Here is a 23673-nt window from a genome sequence, read left to right as displayed (position 1 = left end):
AGACATTTTTCTCCTCCCCAACACCTCAAAGCCTTTCCTGGTGGCTCCCCTCCCTGGATCACCTTCTTCTCGAATATCTGTGGGACTGGCTCCCTTACCTCCATCACTTTTGCTCAAAAGCCACCTTCTCCATGAGGCCGACCCAGACCATTCTATTTATAAGAGCAATCCGCAGGCTCTGACCCACATCTGGATCCACTCACACTGCTTGGCCTTTTCCGGAGCATTCTCCCAGAACACACTGAGTGAAGGGCAGGGAGGATGCACGCAAAGGCCCGAGACGCCCGAGGCTACCAGAGCTAGGAGAGGCACACACAGTGGTGGCCACAGTCATGCCAACACTTTGATAGCATTTCTGGCTCCAAACTGTGAGACCATCAATGTCTGTGGTTTCAGGGGCGCTTGGGTGGCTTAGTCGGTTAAGCGTCCGACTTTCGCTTAGGTCATGATCTCGCAGTTCGTAGGTTCGAGCCCTGCGTTGGGCTCTGTGCTGACTGCCAGCTCAGAGCCCAGAGCCTGTTTCAGTCTGTGACTCCCTCTCTCTCTGACCCTCCCCTGCTCACGCTGTCTCTCTCTCTCTCCTAGAAATAAATAAAACATTAAAAAAAAATTTAAAAAAAAATGTCTGTGGTTTCAGCCACCCCAGTCTGTAGGACTTTGTAACGGCAGCCTCACGACATGAATGTAGATTTTGGAGCACATTTTGAGGACCTCGAGAAGAGAGGAATTCCCCCCAAATCTATAGGAATCGCAGGTGAATCTGATGGCAACTGTTTGGCTTGGCTTCTTAGCCTCAAGAGGCTGCTAGAAGTTCAATGTGAAATTCTTCATGAGACATTCCAGCAAAGCAGATTTTTACCCCTACGGACAATGAACTACTTTCTGCACTTACGTAGATAATCAGGCCAAGTTTGTTAAAACTGGACTCTCTTGACAAGCAAATTCGCTTCAACTTGGCTATCTTTGATGAAAATATGGGTGATTTTCAAGAGAAACATTATGTTTCAATAACACACCTTTGTGGATGTTAGATTCTAGTTCTGATTAATTATCTCTGGGTGCGTGTTGTTCACCTATAAATCTGGGCTGGATCCTGAATTCCTCCGGTTTCCTCAAATATCTGGTTATGAGTCTCCAAACTAAACTTTCCCATTTTCTCCCACACTTCGACCTGAGACCAGTGAGAACTAAAATCGCCTTTTCTCCCCCTGAAGACTCGAAGACTGAAGCTAGATAGCTTGAGGGAAACTGCAGAGAAACTGCCACCATCTTCATGTCTGGGGCATGGGGGCCGCTCAGAGAGCTCACCAGAGACAACCAAACTGCAGACCGGGTAAACCATTCAGCCCTCACTGCATCTGAACGTGCCTCCGGCCCGACATCTAGAAATTTTGCCGACATATAGAAATCACTCAGGACTCAGACACTGGGTTTACAATGTGCTCCCAACCATTAACCTGCATTTTTCTTGTGTTTCCAGAGAAATACCCCTTATGAATTACCTGATCACTTGCATAATATCAGTCTATGAGAGCCCATGTACAGGGCTGTCTCCTGAAATGAGACACCTGTTTAAACTGAACTCACCTATTCTTGAGACTAAGACTGGCTCACGAAACACGGAGCAAATGTCTTACCTAAGATCCAGAACAAAACAGTTAAACTCCAGCTAGGAAGGAACAATGTTGATGTGTGATATTTTTCTAAGGGAAAAAAAAAAAAAAGCTGTCAAAGGGAAAACTGTAACCACACCACTGGACTTGCTCTGTGTGTGGTGACCCATTAGCAAATCTTTCCCAGTACTTGCTCATGGGGTTGTTTGGGAGGAAGGGCGACTCTGACCTTGGAGAAAGGAAGATAAAAAGTAAAAAAGCATGCATGAGCCAGGATCACCCAAAGCTGGGATGATGGCCCCACCGGGCACAGACTTCACCCAACTGCCTTTGGAAAAGGAACTTGCTAACTATGCTGTGAGCCCCTGACGGACCGTAAGATGTTACTCAGGAGATAATCACACTAGCAGAGGAGTCGGGGTGCTTGGGGGTGTCGGTTTGCTCTGTAATCCTTATCTCTTTTACTTGAAAAGATAATTCCGTGGTCAGAATTTCACAAACTTTAACTTCTTCAGGTAACTCATCTAATTGCTGGATATGTGACCTGAAGCCCTTCTCCATACATGATGCGCTGACCCCATAGTTATGCCCGTAACCAACTGCTCCAATGTGCCCAACTTCACAGTAACCTATGGAAAGGAAACCTACACATTAAAAAAAAAATTTTTTTTAAGGGGGGCGGCGCCTGGGTGGCTCAGTCAGTTAAGCATCCGACTTTGGCTCAGGTCATGATCTCAGTCTGTGAGGTTGAGCCTGGAGCCTGGAGCCTGCTTTGGATTCTGTGTCTCCCTCTCTCTCTGCCCCTCCCCCGCTAGCACTCGGTCTCTCTCTCAAAAATAAAATAAAAACATAAAATAAAATTTAAAAAAAAGAAACCTACAGACGTAACCTATCAGGTCAAAATATTTAACGGAAGATACTATGTTCTTTCTTTCTTTCTTTTCTTTCTTTCTTTCTTTCTTTCTTTCTTTCTTTCTTTCTTTCGTCCGTCCTTCCTTCCTTCCTTCCTTCCTTCCTTCCTTCCTTCCTTCCTTCCTTAAATGCTTATTTACCGTTGAGAGAAATAGACAGAGTGTGCACAAGGGAGGGGCAGAGAGAGAGGGAGACACAATCAGAAGCAGCCTCCAGGCTCCGAGCTGTCAACACAGAGCCTGACACGGGGCCTGAACCCACAAACTTGTGACATCATGACCTGAGCTGAGGTTGGATGCAAAACCAACTGAGCCACCAGGCGCCCCTACCCTGTTTCTTTTTAACACCCCCTACAGAGTCCCCTGTAATGACCATTGGAAACTCATATAAGGGCACTAGAACCTATGGTCATAGAAACCACTCTCTAATGGACAGTGGCTACATGTGTATTTAACACAACCCATTTTCTGGGTCCAGCATCTCTCTTTTTAGTTCAGCAGAGATGGACTAACCAGTCTTCAGGTCATACTACCTCTTGCCAATGTACAAATTGGAGGTCGTAAAATAGCACATATCTTACAGGAATCTTTTCCCCTTTACAGGCATGTGATGAATTTCAGTTGGACACTGCCTTATTCTGAATTCTGATGCCTGGCTTGACTAGGTGGGGTTTTTTTGTTTTTTTTAAATTTATTTTTGAGGGGCACCATGGCTCAGTCGGTTGAGCATCTGACTTTGGCTCAGGTCATGATCTCGTGATTCGTGGGTCTGAGTCCTGCATCAGGCTCTGTGCTGATAGCTCAGAGCCTGGAGCCTGCTCCAGATTCTGTGTCTCCCTCCCTCTCTGCCCCTCCCCCACTTGCACTGCCCCTCCCCCACTTGCACTCTGTTTCTCAAAAACTGAATAAACATTAAAAAAAATTAAATAAACAAATTTATTTTTGATCGAGAGGAGGGGAGGAAGATGCAGGACTCTAACTCACCAATTATGAGATCATGACCTGAGCCAAAGTCGGACACTTAACCGACTAAGCCACCCAGGCGCCCTGGCTTGACTAGGTTTTAAACATAATCCCCCTCAAGATAAAAAGCTTAATTTTCTCTCTTTCTTTTTAATGTTTATTATTTTTGAGAGAAAGAGGGAGAAAGTGGAAGTGGGGTGGGGGGGTGAGAGAGAGAGAGGGAAACACAGAATCTGAAGTAGGTTACAGGCTCTGAGCTGTCAGCACAGAGCCTGATGCGGGGCTTGAACCCACAAACCGTGAGATCATGACGTGAGCCGAAGTCGGACGCTTAACCGACTGAGGCACCCAGGTGCCCCAAAAACCTTAATTTTCAAAACATATCCGGAATCCTCTGTGCCCCAAAGGGATGTATATTTGTCTGGGGGGCAAATGGTCAGCCTGGGGCCTGTGAACATCTGGAGCGCCTAGACACCAGTCCTTCCTCTCTCTACCCATAATCCCAGGACGTTCAGCACTGGACCAGTTCTTTCCAACCTTTTCCCAGAACTAAAAGGTCCATATCGGATGGTGACTCAATTTGGGGGAAAGTGTAGGGCTACGTCCCAGGGCGACACGAAGACCGAGCTTTATTACCCTGGTGGGGAGTGGCAGTCCATGAACATGTGATCAGAAAGTTCTCTGTATCTTCGGGAATATTAGCGAATACTGAAACCGCTTCAGCTATAGCAGCTCAAGAGAAGCCCTGAGACTCTGGCCAGAATAGTTTTAGGTAACAGAATTGCTTCAGGTTATATTTTAGAGAAACAAGGAGGTGTCTGCATAGTAGCTAATTTATCCAGCTGCTCATGTATGTATCCTTCCTCCGGAAGTTGAAGTCCAGCGGGGACAAAATAAACACAACAAGCGACTTGGTTGCAACAGATCTCCTCTAAAGTCTCAGATTCAGATTTGGACTGTTTTTTTTTTTTTTTTTTTCCGGGGTATCTTCTTGGATTCCCCAAGGAATTAGGCCAATCTTACTAGAATTATTTACTCAAACGTGGAACTTCCGTTATTCATAATTCTCCTTCTTCACTGCTTAGTCATAAAATGTGGTATAAAATGTTGTACGAAAACTATTAACCAAGGTACCAAGATCCCAGCAGTGCAGAACGTAAGGTTTCAACTCAGAACTAAAGAATGTTTCCGAATGAGTGCAGATCTCACCCCGATCTCCCCGCCCCCGCCCATTTCAGCAGGAAGTAGCCAGAGCTGGCATCCTCCCAATTTGCTCAAGAAGGAGGAAAAGTCAAAGGCAACAGGGACTGAAACCGGGAACTGAAGACTTAACAGGGCAGCTGAGGCGGCTGCAACCTCCTCACGGCAACCTGCTTGTCTGCACATTTCTCTAACATAATATTCTTGCCCGACTCTGTGATAACCAAGTGATAATTCATTTGTTCTCAGGGTTTCATCAAGCTGGCCAGAACTGCTCAGCACACTGACCTCCACTGAGAGCCCAACAAAATGAAATGACCCCTCTCCCGACATCGTCACTGCCTTCAGCTGGTGTTGAGCCACATAGCTCCCCTCCCTCTTACCCAGACCCTTTTCCAACTGCCTTTAAAAGTCCCTGGCCCTTCCCCCTCCCAGGGAGGCAGATTTGAGGCTTATTCTCCAGTCTCCTTGCCTCCGTCTTTGTCGGCCTCCCGAATAAACCCCTCCCTCCCCTCCATGTCTCAGTGACTGATTCTGCTGCGCATGAACTTGGCTTAGGAACTTGGCTTTGGTTACAGGGCCAGGTTGGACTGATGGAGTGGTCTCTGCCCTCTGCTGGTCCAGAGCGGAATGGGGCCTGTCAGGGGCTCTGGGGCTTGAGGACAAGGACTCAGGGCAGCCTGAAACACCTCCAGTGTCGCACCACCCAGTGGGGTCTGGGAGCCTGCTCGGTCCTCTTCGAGGTTAACGCTAAGCTCCAAAGGGCTCTGCCTGCTGCAGACGGGCTGGTCCCGACATCGTAATCTAGTCCCCCGTCCACTGCCCACCACTACCCTTCCAGGGCTGCCCTCCGCCTCTCCTCACCCTCCTGGACATTGGTTCAGGGTCTGTGCTCCCTGCTTCACGTGACCCCGACCGGGCCTAATCGGCTTCCCCAGCCTGGCCAAGAGCATGTCTTATCCCGGATTAGCCCACTTCTGCGCCTGGGGCCCCTCTGGGCCGGCCATCTGTGTGGGCACATGGGGAAGCTGGGGTCCGCGGCCCCTCTCGCTGGACCTCCCCTCTCCATGGCGGATTTGCCAAGGTTCAGAACCAGTGACTGAGACAGTGGCAGACTGGCAGCCAGAGGCCAAAACATCCTTGAAATCGATTCCATTTGACCTCATGGCATTTCGGCAATTTCTGGGGAAAAACAAACAAACAACACAGTAGATCTCTGGCTTCTCATGACCAACTGGAAATCCTGTTTCCAGACCCGAGTTCCCAGCAATTAGCCACTGCCTGGCTCCAGGGCCGCTGTCCTTACTGCTTCCTGGCACCTGACTCCCAGCAGACCAGTGACTTCCAGCTCCGGTGGGCCCTGGGGGTTCTGACCCCGCAGCCTTATTTGGTACTTTATAAGCCACTTTATAAGGTGGTGCATTCATCTTGCTTGATCCTATCATACTGGGAGCACAAAAAAATCACAAGGCATTGTTCATCACCTCGGAAAAATGGGCGGGTTCCTACATGGGGAGGAGGGACTTGCCCAGATCTTGGAGCTGGGACGGTCAGGAATCAAACTAGGTCCTTCTGGCCCAGTTTAGTGCCTGTTCCATTTTATCATGCTTTTTTTTTTTTTTTTTAATAGTTTATTTATTTTTGAGACAGAGCATGAGTGGGGGAGGGGCAGAAAGAGAGGGAGACACAGAATTTGAAACAGGCTCCAGCACAGAGCCTGACGCGGGGCTCGAACCCACAAACTGTGAGATCTGACCAGAGCCGAAGTTGGACGTTTAACCGACTGAGCCACCCAGGCGCCCCTACCATGCTGTTTCCCTTGGGCTTCTGTCCCACTTCCTGGGGACCACCTCCAGGACACCCCCCCCCCCCGTGGGGGTCTCTTCTGGAACACCTGTACCTTTCCTTTATCCCACTTACAATAAAATGTCTATTGGTTTGTCTGTCTACGTGTTTATCGCCTGTTTCTCCTCCTAGAATGTATCTTCCCGACCCGGCCTCCTCCTTGCCCACCTCCTGGGGGAGACATTTCCAGTGAGGGCACTTGTGAATGGCGTGAAGTTGTGTGAGCCAGGGTCTGTTCCTGCTCACCGCAGCTCCCAAGGCCTCTCCCGAGGCTGGGCGTGGAGTGGGATCTTGGTAAAGTTTTCCTCAAAGTCCAGAGAACACGGGCCTGATGCTGCCCTGAAGCCAATGTGCCCTAACTCCTCCATTTGGGTAAACACTGTGCTACATTCAGCGGTTTTTTTTTAAGTGTATTGTTTCTCTAGTCATCTCTACACTCAAGGTGGGGCCCGAACTCACAACCCCAAGATCAAGAGTTGCGTGCTCTTGGGGCGCCTGGGTGGCTTAGTCGGTTAAGCGTCCGACTTTCGCTTAGGTCATGATCTCGCGGTTCGTGGGTTTGGGCCCTGCGTCGGGCTCTGTGCTGACTGCCAGCTCAGAGCCTGGAGCCTGTTTCAGAGTCTGTGTCTCCCTCTCTCTCTGACCCTCCCCTGTTCACGCTGTCTCTCTCTCTCTCCTAGAAATAAATTGAAAAAATATATTAAAAAAAAAAAAAGTTGCGTGCTCTCTGATTGAGCCAACCAGGAGCCCTTTATTTCTTTTCTTTCGTCTTTTTTTTTTTTTAAGTTTTTTAATTTTAGAGAGACAGAGCGCGAATGGGGGAGGGTCAGAGAGAGAGGGAGACACAGAATCCTAAGCAGGCTCCAGGCTCTGAGCTCTCAGCACAGAGCCCAACATGGGGCTCAAACACAAGTCGGACGCTTAATCGACTGAGCCACCCATGTGCCCCCTTCTTTTTTTCTTTTTTAAGCAAGGCTCCATGGCCAAACCAGGGTTGAACTCACTACCCAGAGATCAAGAGTCACATGCTCTACTGACTGAGACTGCCAGGCGCCTTGTCCACTTGTCCATTTTGAAAAACCTCTTTTGAGTCACCCTGCCCCATAGGACATCCCCAAACCGTAGCCTCAGGCACTGGCACCCACCACTCAGGGCAGCAGAGCAGGGCTGGGACATTCCCCAACATTTAGTCCCCAGACACCTGACGACGCCCCCCACAGGCCTCTCTGGGATGTGCAGGGGCTGGCAGGAGTCATTTGGCCTTTCCAAGTCTCAGTTTCCCCTGCTCTCACAGGGGTGAATATAAGGTAGCAGGGGGTGTTACGCGAGATACCGCTTGCTAGGCACTCAGCACGGTGCTGGGTTCAGAGCAGGCAGCCCTAACGCGCAGCTGTTACGGCTCCTCGGTGAGAACGGGGCTGATAGCCAATGGTCTTGGACAGTGAGAGTCCCTACCTGTGGCCACCTGTGTGGTCCCTCGCTGCAGCAGGAGCCACGCACACTCCTCGCCCAAGTGACTGTTGTTCTTTAGCAACCTGGGGAAGATAGAGGGACGCTGAATGTCTTGGGGGGCGGGGGAGCAGACAGAAGGAAGAGGAGGGCCACCCCACAGCGGACACGGGCATCGGTCAGTGGGGATGCTCCCATCAGCAGGCTGTGTGTGTGAGTGAGCGCAGGTGTGTGTATTTCACTCCTTTAGCCAACAAATACTTATAGATCGCTGACTACCAGTGACACTTCGGAGGCTCAAAGGCTACCCGCCTGTGGCCACCACCTGCAGATCTTCAGCCACCTCCAGGGCAGGGAGGAGCCGCTGACCCAGGGGAGTCAGACCCCCAGAGGAAGGGGCAGCCTGCTGAGGCCGGGAGGAGGTGTGGGGAAGGCAATTCGGACTCACGAACCAGAGATCGTGACCTGAGCCAGAGTCGGATGTTTAATCGATGGAGCCTCCCAGGCGCCCCAGAGGACCAGGGAGGAGGCTGGCTGTGTGTGCACATGCGCACAATTATGGGGAGAGGAAGCGGGGCAGAGAAGGCGTGGAGGGGGCTTCTGGCACGTGAAGGGCATGGCTACAGAGCGAAGGAGGAGAGGCAGATCAAGTCCCGGCCGGGGTGTCTGACGAGTCCCAGGCAGCCTGGTGCCCAGGGCGAGCACAGCGAAAAATGGGCTTGCGGTGCATTTGCGGGGGAGACAGATGCCCCCTCTGCGCCCCAGAGATCTCCCCCCTTGGTATCCCAGAGTTCCTCCAGCTTCCCCACGCCCTCCCGCACTGCCCCGTCTCACCAGACGGCACTCACCCCTGCAGCATCTCCTCTGGGCTGACCACCCGCTGGGGCTTCTGGGAGGCCTCCACCTGCAGCATGTGCTCTGTCACCCTCCGCTTGTAGGTTATCAAGTTCTCCTTTTCCTGGGGGGGGGGGGGTTGCGGGTTCTGCTAGGTGCGCAGGACTATGGGCTCCAGCTCCTCCCCTGCCCCCCACGCACCCACTTAGCCGGGATTTGTTCTGACCCCGTGAGAGGAGGCACAGATCACCCCCTGCCAGTCAGCCCTGTGATCAGAGCAAGCTGTCTGCCTGGTCACAGCCCTGCCTGGGGGCGGGACAGCTGGAGGGATCAGGCTGGATGACGGAGGGAAAGGAAACCTCTGCCATGTGCTTTGCAAAGTCTCAGCCGTAGGCCCGTGAGCCAGGCACCATCCAGGGCCGGCAAGTTCATCTGGTTTAATGGGTGCTATCACTCCATACGGTGGAGGGAGACCGCAGGGGGCGCAGCTGTGGCTCCCAGCCCTGCTTCGAGTGGACCCATTTCCAACCTAGCTCCCTCCGGGAACAGCGCAGCCCTGTCCAGTCTCCCCGCCCCCCCCCAGCAGCAGTGGGAAGTGACACTCCCATCCAACCCCTCGAGAATGCAAGACAAAGAGGACTGCACCGTGGGTGAAACAAAGAAGGGCGTGCAGCCCGGAGTGTCGCTGGACCTTCACGTTACCCCACAGGCTTTCTATTCACGAAACCAACACTTACTGAGCACTTACTGCGTGCTGGGACCGTGCATGTGGCGATAAACAGATGGCATGGTTCATGCCCCTTTGGCCTCTGTGGCCATTTTACAGATAAGAAATTGGAATTGGTGGCGAATTTTACAGATGAGGAAACAAGGTCCATATAGGTCAAGTCCCTTGCCCAAGGTCGCCCAGCAGGTCAATGGCAGAGCCAGGACCCAGATGCAGGGACGGCACTGATTGCTGTCACTGGTGGTGGCAGTGAGAGGGATCGGCACTTTCCCGTCGGTCCGCACTCAGCGCTGCCATGTGTGGCTGTGCAGTGTGTGCACAGCACAAAAGCATGCAACTGAGCGTGAGTGCCGGTGGCCTCACCAAGCTGTGTGCCCCCAGAGCTTCCTCAGTCCACTCTTCCTACCCTCTCCACCCCCTGCCCCTTTGTCACTGACCTGGCATGCTGTAGACCGCAGGCCGCATACAGGGTTTCCAAGGATCATAAAGACTTCTGCAACCCCTTTCTCTGCCCACTCCTAGGCGTTTAGGGTGCATAACCCTGTCCTCTGTGGGGGTCCTCTCTGATCCCCCGTTGTCTGCCCTCTGCCACCTTCTCCCGCCTCCCTGGTACCCACCAAAGAGACAGGGCTGGGGACTCTACTGGGGGGCCCAGGTCTCCCCCATGACGGTATGCACGAAAGTCTTTATTCTTACTTTCAAGTCCAGGACAAATGGCGTGGTGTCCAGCAAGATAAGTTTATCCACCATCTCGGGGAAGATACAGGAAAACTATGATGTTGACCCAAAAAGGGAAGAATGAGTTGGAGAGGAAGAAGGCAACGGGACTCCAGCTTTTCCCTGGGGACACTGGCATTTCTGGTGTCATTGTTCCCTTCACGGTAGCCTCCTCTCCCCTCCCCCCACACTCAGACCAAGGTCCACCCCCTGCTGATAGCTGGACTCCAGGGCTCTCTGAGGCTGGAGAATGTGGAAGCTCCGGACTCCATCAGGAATCTTGAGTTTCACCAACCGCCCCACAATAATGATTGTTACCGCCAGCAACAAAGCAACGTGACGCTGGGTCAAAAACTGCTGGCTTCAACTTTGTGATATGAGGATGTATTTCCTTTCCTGGCTCCTTCCCCTTCTTTCCCCTGTTCTCCCACCCCACCTGGCAGAGCGCCCAAGGTGGCCAGAGGTGGTCACCGCAAAGCCATCTACTCACCATTCCGCCCACAAGACCACCTAGGGGACGAAAGAGGAGTGGGTTGGTATTCCCCCCTCCCTGCTCTCGAAATCCTGCAGAAACTTCCTCCCAGGGGCTGCCCCACCCCAGGCTAGGGCCTGGCTCCTCTCTCCCACAGGCGGCCAGGGCTCTTTATTCGCTGCCAAACTTGGGGTTCCCTCCGTAGGGCCGTAGCACCCCTTCATCAGACCTAACCACTCAAAAGGCCACATTTCCCTTGTCACATTGGAAGACAGCATCCCTGGGGCCGTATATCCCTTGGGGGAATTGCCTCAGGCCAAAGGGCACCCGCCCATCGTGCTCCACACACCCCTTCCCCTCTCCTTGCAGTGGCCAGAAGTGCAGGGTATCCGTGTACCAACTCCTGTCCCTCCCTCGCAGCCCCCCAGTCCTGTCAGCCCCCCTGCTGGCCAAAGGGTAAAGTGTACTCACCAAAACTATGGCCCATGATGGAAAAACGATTCCATTTCAAAGCTGAAAACACACGGAGCCTGGTGTGGATGGGCCCAGCCTCCCGCACACCTCCCTTCTGCAGTCCCTGTGCTCAGGGCATCCTTCGCCAGCATCTGGGGGGCCCCACTCAGGAAACTAGCTTGGAGGGGCCCCGGCTTCCCCGCGGGGGTGGAACCCCCAGGAGGGAGGGAGTTCTTCCTTGACAGCCTTCTCCAACTTTCCCAAAGTCACCCATGAATTCCTGGCAGGACTAAGGCTAGACCCCAGGTCCCTTCCAGACCAGCGCCGCTACCCGGCTACCACACCTCACTTCAAAGAGGACAGGGGATGCCCCAGTGCACCCCCCCCCAACACACACACTCGGCCTCTTATTTACCTGCGACAACTCTCTGGATCTCAATCACAAAGTTTTGCTGGTTATACAGGAGACCTCGGCTGTAATGGGATGAGAGCCCGTGGCCCCCGAAATCCATGGCGACATAAAAGAAGTCTGAGACAAGAGACAGGGAGCAGGTCAGACGTCTCCCCCCAGCCCTCATTCTCTTGCAGTCTATGCCATGTTGCCCCTCGTTACCCCTTCAGCCCTACCTTTTGGGAGAAGAGGGATGAGCCTATCAAAGGAGTTGGCATTGTCCAGCCAGCCGTGCAGGCAAAGAACGGGGGGGCTCTGCTGGGAGCCCCAGAGTTTGGCAGCGATGTGTCCCCAGGGCACAGTCAGCTTCAGCTCTGACATCGGACCTGGAAGAGAGCCACCCACTCCTTCATGAGGCCGGAACTTTCGGAGCCCCTCATCAGTGCCCCAGTGTGTCCGGGGCACCAGCGGAACCCAGGGGACTCAGAGTCCTGCACTGCCCCCAGGAGACCCCCAGGAGAGCCTGATGCGGGTCTGGGCATACCTGGAGGAAGGAAAAATAAACTGGGTCCCCCTGAGTGAGGAACACTGACAGAACTTTATACCGTTGGCTGGGGAAATTGGCAAGGCCTGGGCTCTGCCACTCGCTGGCTGTGTAACCTTGGGCCAGTTACTAAAAAACCTCCGGAGCCCCAGTTTTGTTTTGTTTTTTTTTTTCTGTAAAACTGGAGCCGGCAGAGGAAAAACAAGAGCCAACATATTCTAAGCTTTCAGAAGGGACCTAAGGGTAGATAGGATGGCCCCTTTCCTCACTTCCTCATAGTAAATCCGATCATGATTGCCCTCCCTTCGCAGACCTGAAATGGAGGCGGGGGAGGTGCAGTTCACGTCCAAGGTCACCAGGGTGGCTGAAGTAGGGCCAAGATCAGGCGCAGGCGGCACAGCCCCAGAACCCCAGAACCCCAGTGCCGACCACCCAGCACCACGCGGTCTCTGGTCCCCTCGGGTGCTGGCTGCCTTCCCCACCGTCCAGCACTGACCTTTCCATCCGGCCCGGCTGGAGACCCGGGAGCCTACAGCCCCCCCACCCCCCGCTTGTTTCCTGGGGCTCCCAGAACCCGGAGAGGCCACGTACAGCCCTGTCCTGGGGGCCCCCACCCTCCCGGGTCCCCACCCTCCCGCGGGTCGGCTCCGGCCTCCTCCCACTTCCGCTCCGGGGTCGAGGGGTGCCAGTGAAGGAGTCACGACACCCGCGAACGTGGCATTGTCAGTCGCAAGTAGGTGGGGCAGGTGGAATGGCAAGTGTGGCCGCCCCCTCCCACTCCGGCCTGAGGGGCCCTGGGCGCGGCGTCTTCACCCATTAGAGTCATCCTGCGGGCGCACGGGGTCGTCATTACTCGGCTGGGTCGCGACAGGTAGTTGGCAAGCCGGAGCTGCAGACTCCGCCTGGCCGCCCGCCTGGCCCCGCCCCTGTCCAGGCCCCGCCCCCGTCCGCCCAGCCGGAGACTTCCTACGGACAAGGGCGTGTCCCCCACCCGGCCCCCAGCGCTGGCCTCTGCGGGTCCGCCTGGAGACAAGCCCACCGGGCAGAGGCTGTGAGCAGAGGCTAGGGAGCCCTGGGGCGGTGGCCACACCGCCTCCAAATGTTTGGGCTACACCGGGGATGATGTCGAGGGGAGAAGTCTCTGCTTGACCCCGACCCTGGGCAATTTCTATGGCTGGCCTCACTCCCGCGCGGCACCCGGAGCTGGCGCAGGCCCAGGGAGCAGTCACAGCGAGCGGGGGCTACACCTGGGTCCTCCCTGGCTCGCACCAGAGGACTAAAGGTGGGGTGGTTTTTAATGGTTAAATGTGGTTTTTTATGTTCTATTTATTTTTGTTTTTTTAATTTTTATTAAAAAATTTTTTTTAATGTTTTATTTATTTTTGAGACAGAGAGACAGCGTGAGCAGGGGAGGGTCAGAGAGAGAGGGAGTCACAGAATCTGTTTTTTTTTTTTTTTTTTTATAGTTTATTTATTTCCAGGAGAGAGAGACAGCGTGAGCAGGGGAGGGTCAGAGAGATAGGGAGTCACAGACTGAAACAGGCTCCAGGCTCCGAGCTGGCAGCCAGCACAGAGCCCGACGCGGGGCTCGAACCCACAAACCGCGAGATCATGACCTAAGCGAAAGTCGGAAAGTCGGACGCTTAACCGACTAAGCCACCCAGGCGCCCCGGGAGTCACAGAATCTGAAACAGGCTCCAGGCTCTGAGCTGGCGGTCAGCACAGAGCCCGACGCGGGGCTCGAACCCACAAACTGAGATCATGACCTGAGCCAAAGTCGGACGCTTAACCGAATGAGCCACCGAGGCGCCCCGTGTTTTATTTATTTTTGAGAGAAAGAGACAGCATGAACAGGGGAGGGTCAGAGAGAGAGAGAGAGAGAGAGAGCGCCGCAGAATCCGAAGACAGGCTCCATGCTCTAGGCTCTGAGCTAGCTGTCAGCACAGAGCCTGATGGGGCTCAAACCCTCGAACGGTGAGATCATGACCTGAGCGGAAGTCGGTCGCTCAGCCAATTGAGCCACCCAGGCGCCCCAATGGTTAAATGTTAAAGGCTACGTCCAGCATGTTCTCACTGTGTCTGGGGGTCACCAGTAGTGCCTGGCACGAACTAGCCTTAATATTTGTTGCACAAGTGGATGAATATGTAAATTGGGGACATGGAGGAACTCCCCAGGTTTGGAAGAATTATGGACAATAACACTGAGCCTGGAAAGGATCAAGATGCCTGTCATGAAGGGGATGTTTGGGTACTAAATGCTATAATAAAGGCACTAAAGTGCATCCTCTGAGAAACAGGCAAATCTTGGACAAATAAGGGAAAATGCCTCCTGTTCATTGACCACTGTTTGCTAATTGGAAAGCCTGACTGCTCAGGGGTCACAGTCCAGCAGAGCCCCTAAATGGTCAACTATAATCCCGCAGATGGGGGCTGGAGAGTGTGAATCCTCCCTGGGGAATGACAGGAGACCCAGGCCCTGAAGCAGGGCAGGCAGGGATGTGCCACGATGCGGGGAAAGTTGTTGGTGGCTGGAAAATGTGGGGAAGGGGGGCATCGGGCGGGGCTCAGTGTAGCGCTAAGGAATTTGGACCTTATCTGGGGGTCCGGGGGAGGGGCTTGGAAGCTAGGGGTGATGAGATGGTTTCTATGATGGGTACAGGCACCGTGGTGTCGTAGTTCCGGAAATGCTTTGGCTTCCTTGATATATTATGCAGAGGGTCCCAGATTGTGGGGTGACAGAAACAATGACTCCTTTGAAGAGGCTCTTTCCTCCTCTGCCTTGGGGACCCCACACTGCCACCTCTACTTCATGGATGACGCTTCATTTATACCTGGCACCGCTCCAGTCTGACCTCTAGGGGGGCCCTCTAGCACATCGGACCTCAACCTCCCTCAACCCGGTTGATCATCATCTGCTCCCTCCTCCCTCCCCCCCCCCCAGCATGCTCACCTCAGTCACCCCCACCTGCTTTCTCCTCCCACAGAAGACTTTCCCTGACTGCCTCTGCCTCCCTCCCCTTCCACATCAGTGACCCCCTGGGCTGGGTGTTTGTCACCCCAGGAAGACAAGAGAAATCATTTGTCCTGACCCTCATATTCCTTCTACTGCCACCAACCTCCCCCCCCTCCGCTGCCCCCAACAGCACAGTGGCAGCTCTGGTTTTACTTCTTCGGGGAATCACACAGAGAGGTCACTACTCTACACAAATGTACACCTGGTCACAGGGGCCCTGACAAAGGGCCCAGCCTCCAGACCTTGGCTCAGCCTCCAGACAGTCCCCTTGTCCCCACCCCCACCCCCCAAGCCTGGACTGAGCTCCAGGCAAATGCCCTGCACGGTGGGCGCTAGTGAGCTCAGTGCATTCCTGAGGCTTCGGGGCAGAGCAGACCCTCTTTTATTTGGGCACAGATTCAGGACCGCTGCTGGTGAGTGAGGGGACAGGTGCGGCCAGAGCTACCTGAAACAGTGACTGGGTGGTGGCCCAGCCTAAAATGACTCTGCCGGCTCGCCATCCTGCATCTGGAAGCTCTCTGAGCTCCACTGTCCTCAGGCTGAACTGACTGCTGGCCTGTAGCCGCCCTGTCCTACTGTCCTTAACAAGGCACAGTGGCCTAAGTGCCCTTTGCCAGGTCAGCTGTTCCCTTTTCCCGTTCCCTTCACGCCCTTCCCTGACCCGTTTCCTTAGCCCTACAGGGACTGATCTGGCAGAGGGAGATGACTCTATATTTCTTTTAATCAAACAAAAAAGCGAATCGCTCGTCCTGAGAATACCCATAGCTTCGCCGCCTTTGGGTCCAGAGACATTCGGTATGCAGTGGGTTTCAATGAGATCTTGAAAGTCACAAAATAGGGTTCACCTAAACCAACAGATCTTGACTCAGTGAAACCGGCTCTCCCCACCCCAAACTCACCCTTCTGGAGTCATATTCGAAATGTGGGGTGCCTGGATGGCTCCGTCTGTTAAGCGTCCACCTGTTGATTTCGGCTCACGGTCTGTGGGCTTGAGCCCCGTATCTGGCACTGAGCTGACAGCGTGGAGCCTGCTTGGGGTTCTCTCTCTCTCTCTCTCTCTGTACTTCCCGTGCTGGCTTTCTCTATCTCTCTCAAAATAAATAAATAAGGATTTAAAACAAAATGTGCAGCCACCTGCCAGGCCAGGGAGTGGGCTAGCCCCGTGTTGCCAGGGAGTCCCTGGGAGGAGCATGGGGAGGCTCTGTACCTTCAGGTCTGGGTACATTTCAGGGGTTCAGCGGCTGGTACAGCCACGCTGTCGGCACAGCCACTCTGTCCTCCCGCTGCCTCGGGTTAGAAAGGGAAGCCACTTTCTCTCTCTCCCTCCCCCCCCCTTTTTTTTTAAGGTTTTATTTTTAAGTAATCTCTACACCCAGTGTGGGGTTTGAACTTACAACCCTTGAGGTCAACAGTTGCATGCTGAACTGACGAGCCAGCCAGGCACCCTGCCACTCGAGGGGATCTTTTAGTTCATCTTGTCCCCAAACCCTTATGTTTTCAGTCATTAAAGAAACACTTCCTGAGGCGGTAGTTTGTATAATATCACGTGCTGGGAGCTAGAATAGAAAGGCGTGTCTGTCTTCTGGCAGGGCTGTGTGACAGGAGGGAGGAGAGGCTCAGAGGTGGAGGGAGGAGTCTGGAAGGGGATGGTGACTCCAGGATTCTGACCCCGGGTGACTGGGTGGGTACTGGTGTGCGCTCTCAGAATGAGGACAATGGAAGAAAGAGCTAGGAGCCTAAAGGTAAAAAAAATCACTGAGCCACAGGCTACAAAGAGGTACTCTCAGAAGCCAGAGTGAATGTACCAGAAAGAGTACTGTACTTCCAGAATTGTAGTAACCGTGCCAGGGGAGGAGCCCCCTTCTGTGTTCCCAGAGACTATCAAGTGCGCTTCTCTTAGCTCTCAGCAGCCTGTGTCAGAGAATAAGATAAGTCTTCCTCTCTTTTGTTGCTGTAGCCCTAGGGACCGTGTTGATTTCTTGCAATTACGAATCCTGCAGTCCTCCTTAAGTGTGCTCTCCCTTCCGTGCCAACATTGCCCTGAGCCCTTAGTTCATTTCCATTATTAAATTCCTCCTGTTGAAAAACCTCAAGTTTTGGGGCGCCTGGGTGGCTTAGTTGGTTGAGCGTCCGACTTTCGCTCAGGTCATGATCCCGCGGTTCGTGGGTTCGAGCCCCGCGTCGGGCTCTGTGCTGACTGCCAGCTCAGAGCCTGGAGCCTGTTTCAGTCTGTGACTCCCTCTCTCTCTGACCCTCCCCTGCTCATGCTGTCTCTCTCTCTCTCTCCTGGAAATAAATAAAACATTAAAAAAAAAAAAAAAGAAAGAAAAACCTCAAGTTTTTCTGCTTGCTTAATCAGAAACTGGTTGAGACCCTTACATACCTACCCAATTGGCGAAAGAGAAAAAGTCTGGTAACACCAAGTAATGGGTAAGGTACGGAGCAATCGAAAGTGCTGGTGGGAGATCTGACTGGAGACCGTCTGAGAAACAGTTTGGCGTCAATTGTTTAAGTTGAAAGTGGAAACGCTGTGACCCAGAGGTTCCGTGCCGAGGTATAGAACCTGAAGAAACGAGCATCAAGATAATATTTGCAAGTAGTATTGCTCAAGAAAGCCAAGCGCTGAAATGATCTAAATGCCATCAACAAAGACATGGATAAATAAATTGTGGTATATGGATTTGATGGACTTTAATACAGCAATGACCATAAAATGAATGACTGCTCTACACATTAGCATAGGTGAATGTTACAAAGATAATGTGAGTGCAAGAAGCAAAATAGAAGGACAGGGCGAAATACTTTATAAGAAGGTCAGGTCAGTAGAGCATGTGACTCTTGGTCACGGTCATAAATTCGAGCCCCACATTAGGTAGAGAGTGTACTTAAAACAGTAAGTCATCAGGGGTGCCTGAGTGACTCAGTCAGTTGAGCGTCCGACTTTGGCTCAGGTCCTGATTTCATGGTTCATGAGTTAGAGCCCTGCATTGGGCACGCTGCTGTCAGCACAAAGCCCACTTCAGATCCCCTGTCCTCCTCTCTGTCTCCCCTTCTCCTACTCTGTCTCTCTTTCTCTTTTTCTCAAAAATAAATAAATGCTAAAAAAAAAAAAAAAGTCAAACCCTTAACAGACTGTACCACCCTGGCGCCCCCATGTGGCTGTTCTTTATAGCCTCTATTTCTATGCTAAGATTTACTATCTTTTCATTCATTACTAGTATATTTTCTTCTCTTATGTCCTTGAGCAGAATTACTATAGGTATTTTTTTAAGTCAATAACTTGTATTATAATTCATGTATTTCGTAGAAACAGGAATGTAGTAAACAGGGTAAAATGAAAGAAATATTTTATTTTATTTTTATTTTTTAATTTTTAAAAATTTTTTTGAGAGAGAGATAGAGTGTGAGCAGGGGAGGGCAGAGAGAGAGGGAGACACAGAATCTGAAACAGGCTCCAGGTTCTGAGCTGTCAGTACAGAGCCCAACGTGGGGCTTGAACCCAGGACCCATGAGATCATGACCTGAGACTAAGTTGGATGCTTAACCAACTGAGCCACCCAGACGCTCCTATTTTTTTTTTTTAATGTTTGTTTATTTCTGAGAGTGAGAGACAGAGTGCGAGTGGGGGAGGGTCAGAGAGAGAGGGAGACACAGAATCGGAAGCAGGCTCCAGGCTCTGAGCTGTCAGCTCAGAGCCTCTGACACGGGACTTGAACCCACGGACTGTGAGATCATGACCTGAGCCACCCAGGCGCCCCTGAAAAAAGGTGTTTAAAGAGCAGCAGAGAATGCAACAGGCTGCCCTCAAGGAGCATAGTGGTGCCCTGCTGTGCCACCCAGAATCTTCCTAAGGGCAGAGGATTGCTTGCACGGTCCAGTGTTGGTTGTGACAGGTCAAGTGTAGCTGAGTTCTTCCCTGAGGCTTGCCCTTCACGAAAGGGAGCCGCCCCGCCCTGGAGTATGCCCTCCTCGGGGCAGTTCTCCGCCCTGACCAGTCCCTACAGGGTTAACAAGGGCTGACCCCCTTACTTTGATTCAGCACCAACCCTCAAGGACCATCTCAGCGGCTGAGCTCCCTATGGAATTGCCTAAGGCTCCCATCTGCCCGTCTAGCTTCTCCCACCCGCTCCCGCGCTGCTTCCCGAGAGCCCTGCCCGCCGGCATCTCCGAGAGACTCCGATTCGGTTTCCCGGGGAAACCCAACCAAAGACGAGAGGCTACAGCTGAAAGGGGCTGGTGGCCTAAAGACTGACGGTTGCTATGACGATGCCGGCAATGATTCCCGGGGCGCATCTCGGCTTCCCTGCGGGCCCTAGCCGCCAGCCTCCCTGAATTAGCGTTTACTAAACGAAAGTTGGGTGGAGGGCTTGGTGGTGGTCGTGTTGGCCTCGGGCACAGGGGCGGAGCAACACCTTACAGTTGGGCCCTGGCACTTCCTCCTTTTTTGGACTCTCCCTCCCACAGAGGTCAGGTCTGTCCCCGCTGCCCTAGGCCCCTATGTCAGGTGCCCTCCCCCCCGCCCCCCGCTCCATTCATTCAGCAAGCGCTGCGGGCCCACGCGGTGCGGGCTCGGATCCCTCGGGCGCCCCCGTCCGGGCCCCTCGGGTCAGCGCCGCACACGTGCGGTAACCACCGCCGGCTGCGGCTGACCCTCGGCCCTTGCACCTTGCGCCTGGTCCTCGTCTCTCGGCTGAAACGGCCGCGCAGCCCCCACGTCGTCTGCAAAAGTCTCCGGGCTGAAGGCGGCGTAGACGCGCAGAGGCCCTCAGACGGGCTCCAGAAAAAAAACTTCAGCCAAGGCCCTCGGGTTGCAAGTGATGAAGCAGGGGTGAGTATTTTAACGCATCCCGCAGCCTCGGGGCGGGCGGGAGGGGGAAACGCTTCCCACCGGCTGAGGTCTGACTCAATTCATTTCAATTTTCCCGCCACTCTTCACCATCCGCCTCTGGCCCTTTGGACGGTTCTGCGGCTCTGATCGGCCTCCCGGTGAGCAAGGGGCGCGGGGAAGCGCGGCGAGAGCGTGCGCGCGGGGACGCGCCCCTGGGGGCGTGGCCGGACGAGAACGCGCGGGCGGGCACGCGCCCCAAGGAGGGGGTCGGAGGGGCGTGGCCAGAGCGGAGCGCGCTGCCGGGCACGCGCCCCGGGGGGTGAGGGCGTGGCGGGAGGAGAGCTGGCGGGCGGCGCGGGCCCGGGGCGTCAGTGGCGTGTGTGTGTAGACGCGCCCTCGCCGCGCCGCCCCTTCCCCGGTCTTCCTCCTTCTAGAACTTCGCGCGCGGGGCCCATCTCCGTGCTGGTCGAGATTTGTGCAACTCTTTTTTGGCGAAAGAGCCTCCTGAAATGAGGATGGCGGGGCGGCGTCTGCTGGTGGCTCGTTGCCCTCGGGGATTCGTAGCTCTGTTAAGCGGCTCGGACCGGGCGGGCTGTTCCCGGGTTCGAGGCTGTAGGCGGGAGCCGCGGGGTTTAGGGTGCATGCGAGCCAAAAGGGGAAAGATGCGACGGCAAGGGGCCGCTGGACAGTCCGCGACGGTCAGGGGCACCGGGGGACCCCGGGCGCGCGGTACTGAGCAGACCTCGGGCGGCGGGGACCTAAGGCGCCGGCGATGACCCCCTTCCAGGAGGACCAGCGGCACTTGCCTCACTGCAGCCCCTGCCAGTCCTGGGATCTCTGATTTTTCTGGAACTTTGTCCAAGTTGGACACATAGTTGATACACTAAGCTTCATCAAAGTAAAGTGAGACAGAAAGGGACTTCCGATTGTAACCCATTTAGTGGTAAGACCCATCTTACGTTTATCACTTAGAGGAACGTACTTACTGGTTGGTCGGTAAAGGGCTAGATAGAAATCGATTTCTATGTCCTTGGTCTTATCCATCCAGTTTACCGTTATGGAAATTACCAGGTAGATAGGAAAGGAGAGCGCATCTCTTCTCCTGTCCATATATTCGATTATATAAGATTTAATAAGAAAACAGGAAAACCGTAAGAAACTGCATTCAGAACATCTGAAGTTATAACCCTAGTCCTTGGCTCAGCGCCCTGTTTTCGTGTCCCATTTTGCAGATGTCCAGTTTGTCACTTGGCTGTCAGATGTCTTGGAGTCAGTCAGCAACCACTGCCTGATTCTCCAGCCTCAATGCCGTGCCTGGCGCAGAGCTGCCTCTGAGCAAATGGGGGGTGGGGGTGGTGGAGGCAAGAGCCTCTCAGAGGCTGTGTGCAAGGTACAACCAGTTTTCCTGGGTTTTCTGGCACTTTCTACACTCGGTGTCCCCTCTCTCCCATCACCTCCAATTCCCAGAGGGAATGACTTCTCCAGACCACATGGACTCTACATTACACCATCGGTCTGAACTGGACTTAGATTCGGCGCCTGTATTTTCTGACAAGCCACCAAGCATTAGAAGAGACAGACCTGACCTCCGCTGGGCTCTGCCATTGACCATCCGGGTCACTTTGGACAGAGCACCGCGTCTTCCTTTGTGGCAGGTTGGAATAATCCTTCCCTCATTAGGAATTATAAGTGTGTGAAGATTGAGAATATAAGAGCCAACGTTTACTGAGCACTTGCTACGTCCAGCAGGGTTCGTAGAAATTTGTGGGTGTTGAATCATTAAATCAATATGATAATGCCACTAAGGTGCCTGGCTCAGTGACCGACATATAATGAATGATAAAAATAGGTTTTCAAAAATTATTCAGGGGTGGCTGGGTGGCTCAGTCGGTTAAGCATCTGACTTTGGCTTAGGTCATGATCTCGTGGTTTGTGGGTTCAAGCCCCGCATCGGGCTCTGTGCTGACAGTTCAGAGCCTGGAGCCTGCTTTGGATTCTGTGTCTCCCTCTCTCTCTGCTCTTCCCCTGCTCGTGCTCTGTCTCTCAAAAAAGGCATAAACATTAAAAAAAAAAAGAAAAGTAACCCTACCTTTTCCTGATCTGGGTCAATTACTCCCACTGTGATGGGAGCTCCTTTAAAAAAAAATTATTCAAGGAGAAAGATTATGGATAAAAAATGTCTTTGTGATCACATTAGCCTGTTGGCAGCAATGCTTATTCACCCAGTCAAAACACTTCCGTTTTACTTACATTTCCTACGTAGATGAAAACTGACGTACAATGTTCAAAATGCATTTTTAACTGCTTTTTAAGCTTCTTGGTGTGATATATTTTAAGAATATGTTGTTTTTATGGTAAGCTGTATACCTCTCATGTGAATATTTATGTCTTGGCATAATTGATTCTATAATGCTTAGGTATTTTCTAAATTAAGCTAAATACTGGGGCGCCTGGGTGGCTCAGTCGGTTAAGCATCCGACTTCGGCTCAGGTCATGATCTCGCAGTTCGTGGGTTTGAACCTCGCGTAGGTCTCTGTGCTGACAGCTCAGAGCCTGGAGCCTGTTTCAGATTCTGTGTGTCTCCCTCTCTCTCTGACCCTCCCCTGCTCATGCTGTCTCTCTCTCTCAGAAATAAATAAAACATTTTTTAAAAATTAAGAAAAATAAATCAAGCTAAATACCTAAAACCGACTGTAGGATTAAACGAAATAATTATTTAATTTTTATTAATTTATTTAATATGCAATAATTTTCTAACGTGTATACAGTATTTAGCACAGTTTTGATATAGTGTGTGCTTAATATGTGGCAGCTACTATTATTATTGTTATTAGTTTGACCTCTGAAGTAAACAGTCAAAAGAAAAATATCCAGGAGATATACAACTTATTTAAAAATATTCTTGGGGCGCCTAGGTGGCTTAGTCGGTTAAGTGTCCGACTTTCATTTAGGTCATGATCTCGCGGTTCCTGGGTTCGAGCCCCGCGTCAGGCTCTGTGCTGACTGCCAGCTCAGAGCCTGGAGCCTATTTCAGAGTCTGTGACTCCCTCTCTCTCTGACCCTCCCCTGCTCACGCTCTCTCTCTCTCTCTCCTAGAAATAAATAAAAATATTAAAAAAAAATATTCTTGAATTAGTTAGTACCAGTGAGCAAATGGTGAAACATGAAATAGGAAACACTAGCTCACATGGCATTCAATATAAAACAGTACTGGGGTGCCTGGGTGGCTCAGTCGGTTAAGCGCTTGACTTCGACTCCAGTCATGATCTCACGGTTTGTGGGTTCGAGCCCCGCATCAGGCTCTGTGCTGACAGCTTAGCCTGGAGCCTGCTCTGCATTCTGTGTCTCCCTCTCTCTCTCTCTGACCCTTCCCCGCTCGCACTCTGTCTCTCTCTGTTTCTCAAAAATAAACGTTTAAAAAAAAACAACCCCAAAACAGTACTGAAAGAGGTGCATCTAACTGCTTTCCGAAGGTGGTAATGTTCTCCGGTACAGCTGGGAAGAGGTTTGCTACTTCTTGGGCTTTGCATGTTTCGTGCAAGACCAGGGCCCTTTGCATGTTTTGTCTTGGCACGGCCCAGGCTTTTTGTGTGTTTAAACATTATTTGAACTAAGTAATCAGAAACGCTTCAAAATGTATGTTACTCTTAAGAACATAGGGCGAGGCTGGCAGGATTGTAAACTTTGCGAAGGCAAGAAGTCTAATCTCTATC

The 23673-nt window shown here is 52.6% G+C and overlaps 1 protein-coding gene across 5 annotated transcripts in view; it reads right to left on the bottom strand.

The window, feature by feature from the left end:
• SERHL2 (serine hydrolase like 2) overlaps window positions 1-16583 on the bottom strand; it is a 31702-nt gene extending 15119 nt beyond the window's left edge. Inside the window, exons 1-8 of one of the 5 annotated variants that reach the window (XM_039235640.1) lie at window positions 16527-16583; window positions 11812-11961; window positions 11600-11713; window positions 11203-11244; window positions 10750-10769; window positions 10239-10313; window positions 8830-8939; window positions 7988-8067 (exon numbers count right to left, since the gene is read on the bottom strand). In XM_039235640.1, coding sequence (XP_039091571.1) covers window positions 7988-8067; window positions 8830-8939; window positions 10239-10313; window positions 10750-10769; window positions 11203-11244; window positions 11600-11713; window positions 11812-11956 — 586 coding nt within the window. In that variant the 5' untranslated portion in view covers window positions 11957-11961; window positions 16527-16583. Of the gene's footprint in view, window positions 1-7987; window positions 8068-8829; window positions 8940-10238; window positions 10314-10749; window positions 10770-11202; window positions 11245-11599; window positions 11714-11811; window positions 11962-12119; window positions 12173-12615; window positions 12675-12749; window positions 12856-12932; window positions 12995-16526 lie in introns of those variants that run through there. The other 4 variants (XM_039235602.1, XM_039235632.1, XM_039235612.1 and 1 more) reach the window with 4 other exon arrangements.
• Window positions 16584-23673: the final 7090 nt, after the last annotated feature.

The sequence above is a fragment of the Hyaena hyaena genome, unplaced genomic scaffold (assembly GCF_003009895.1).
Source record: "Hyaena hyaena isolate Hyena2069 unplaced genomic scaffold, ASM300989v1 scaffold_4, whole genome shotgun sequence".
Lineage (NCBI taxonomy): Eukaryota > Metazoa > Chordata > Mammalia > Carnivora > Hyaenidae > Hyaena > Hyaena hyaena.
This window is presented reverse-complemented; position numbering and strand designations above follow the sequence as displayed.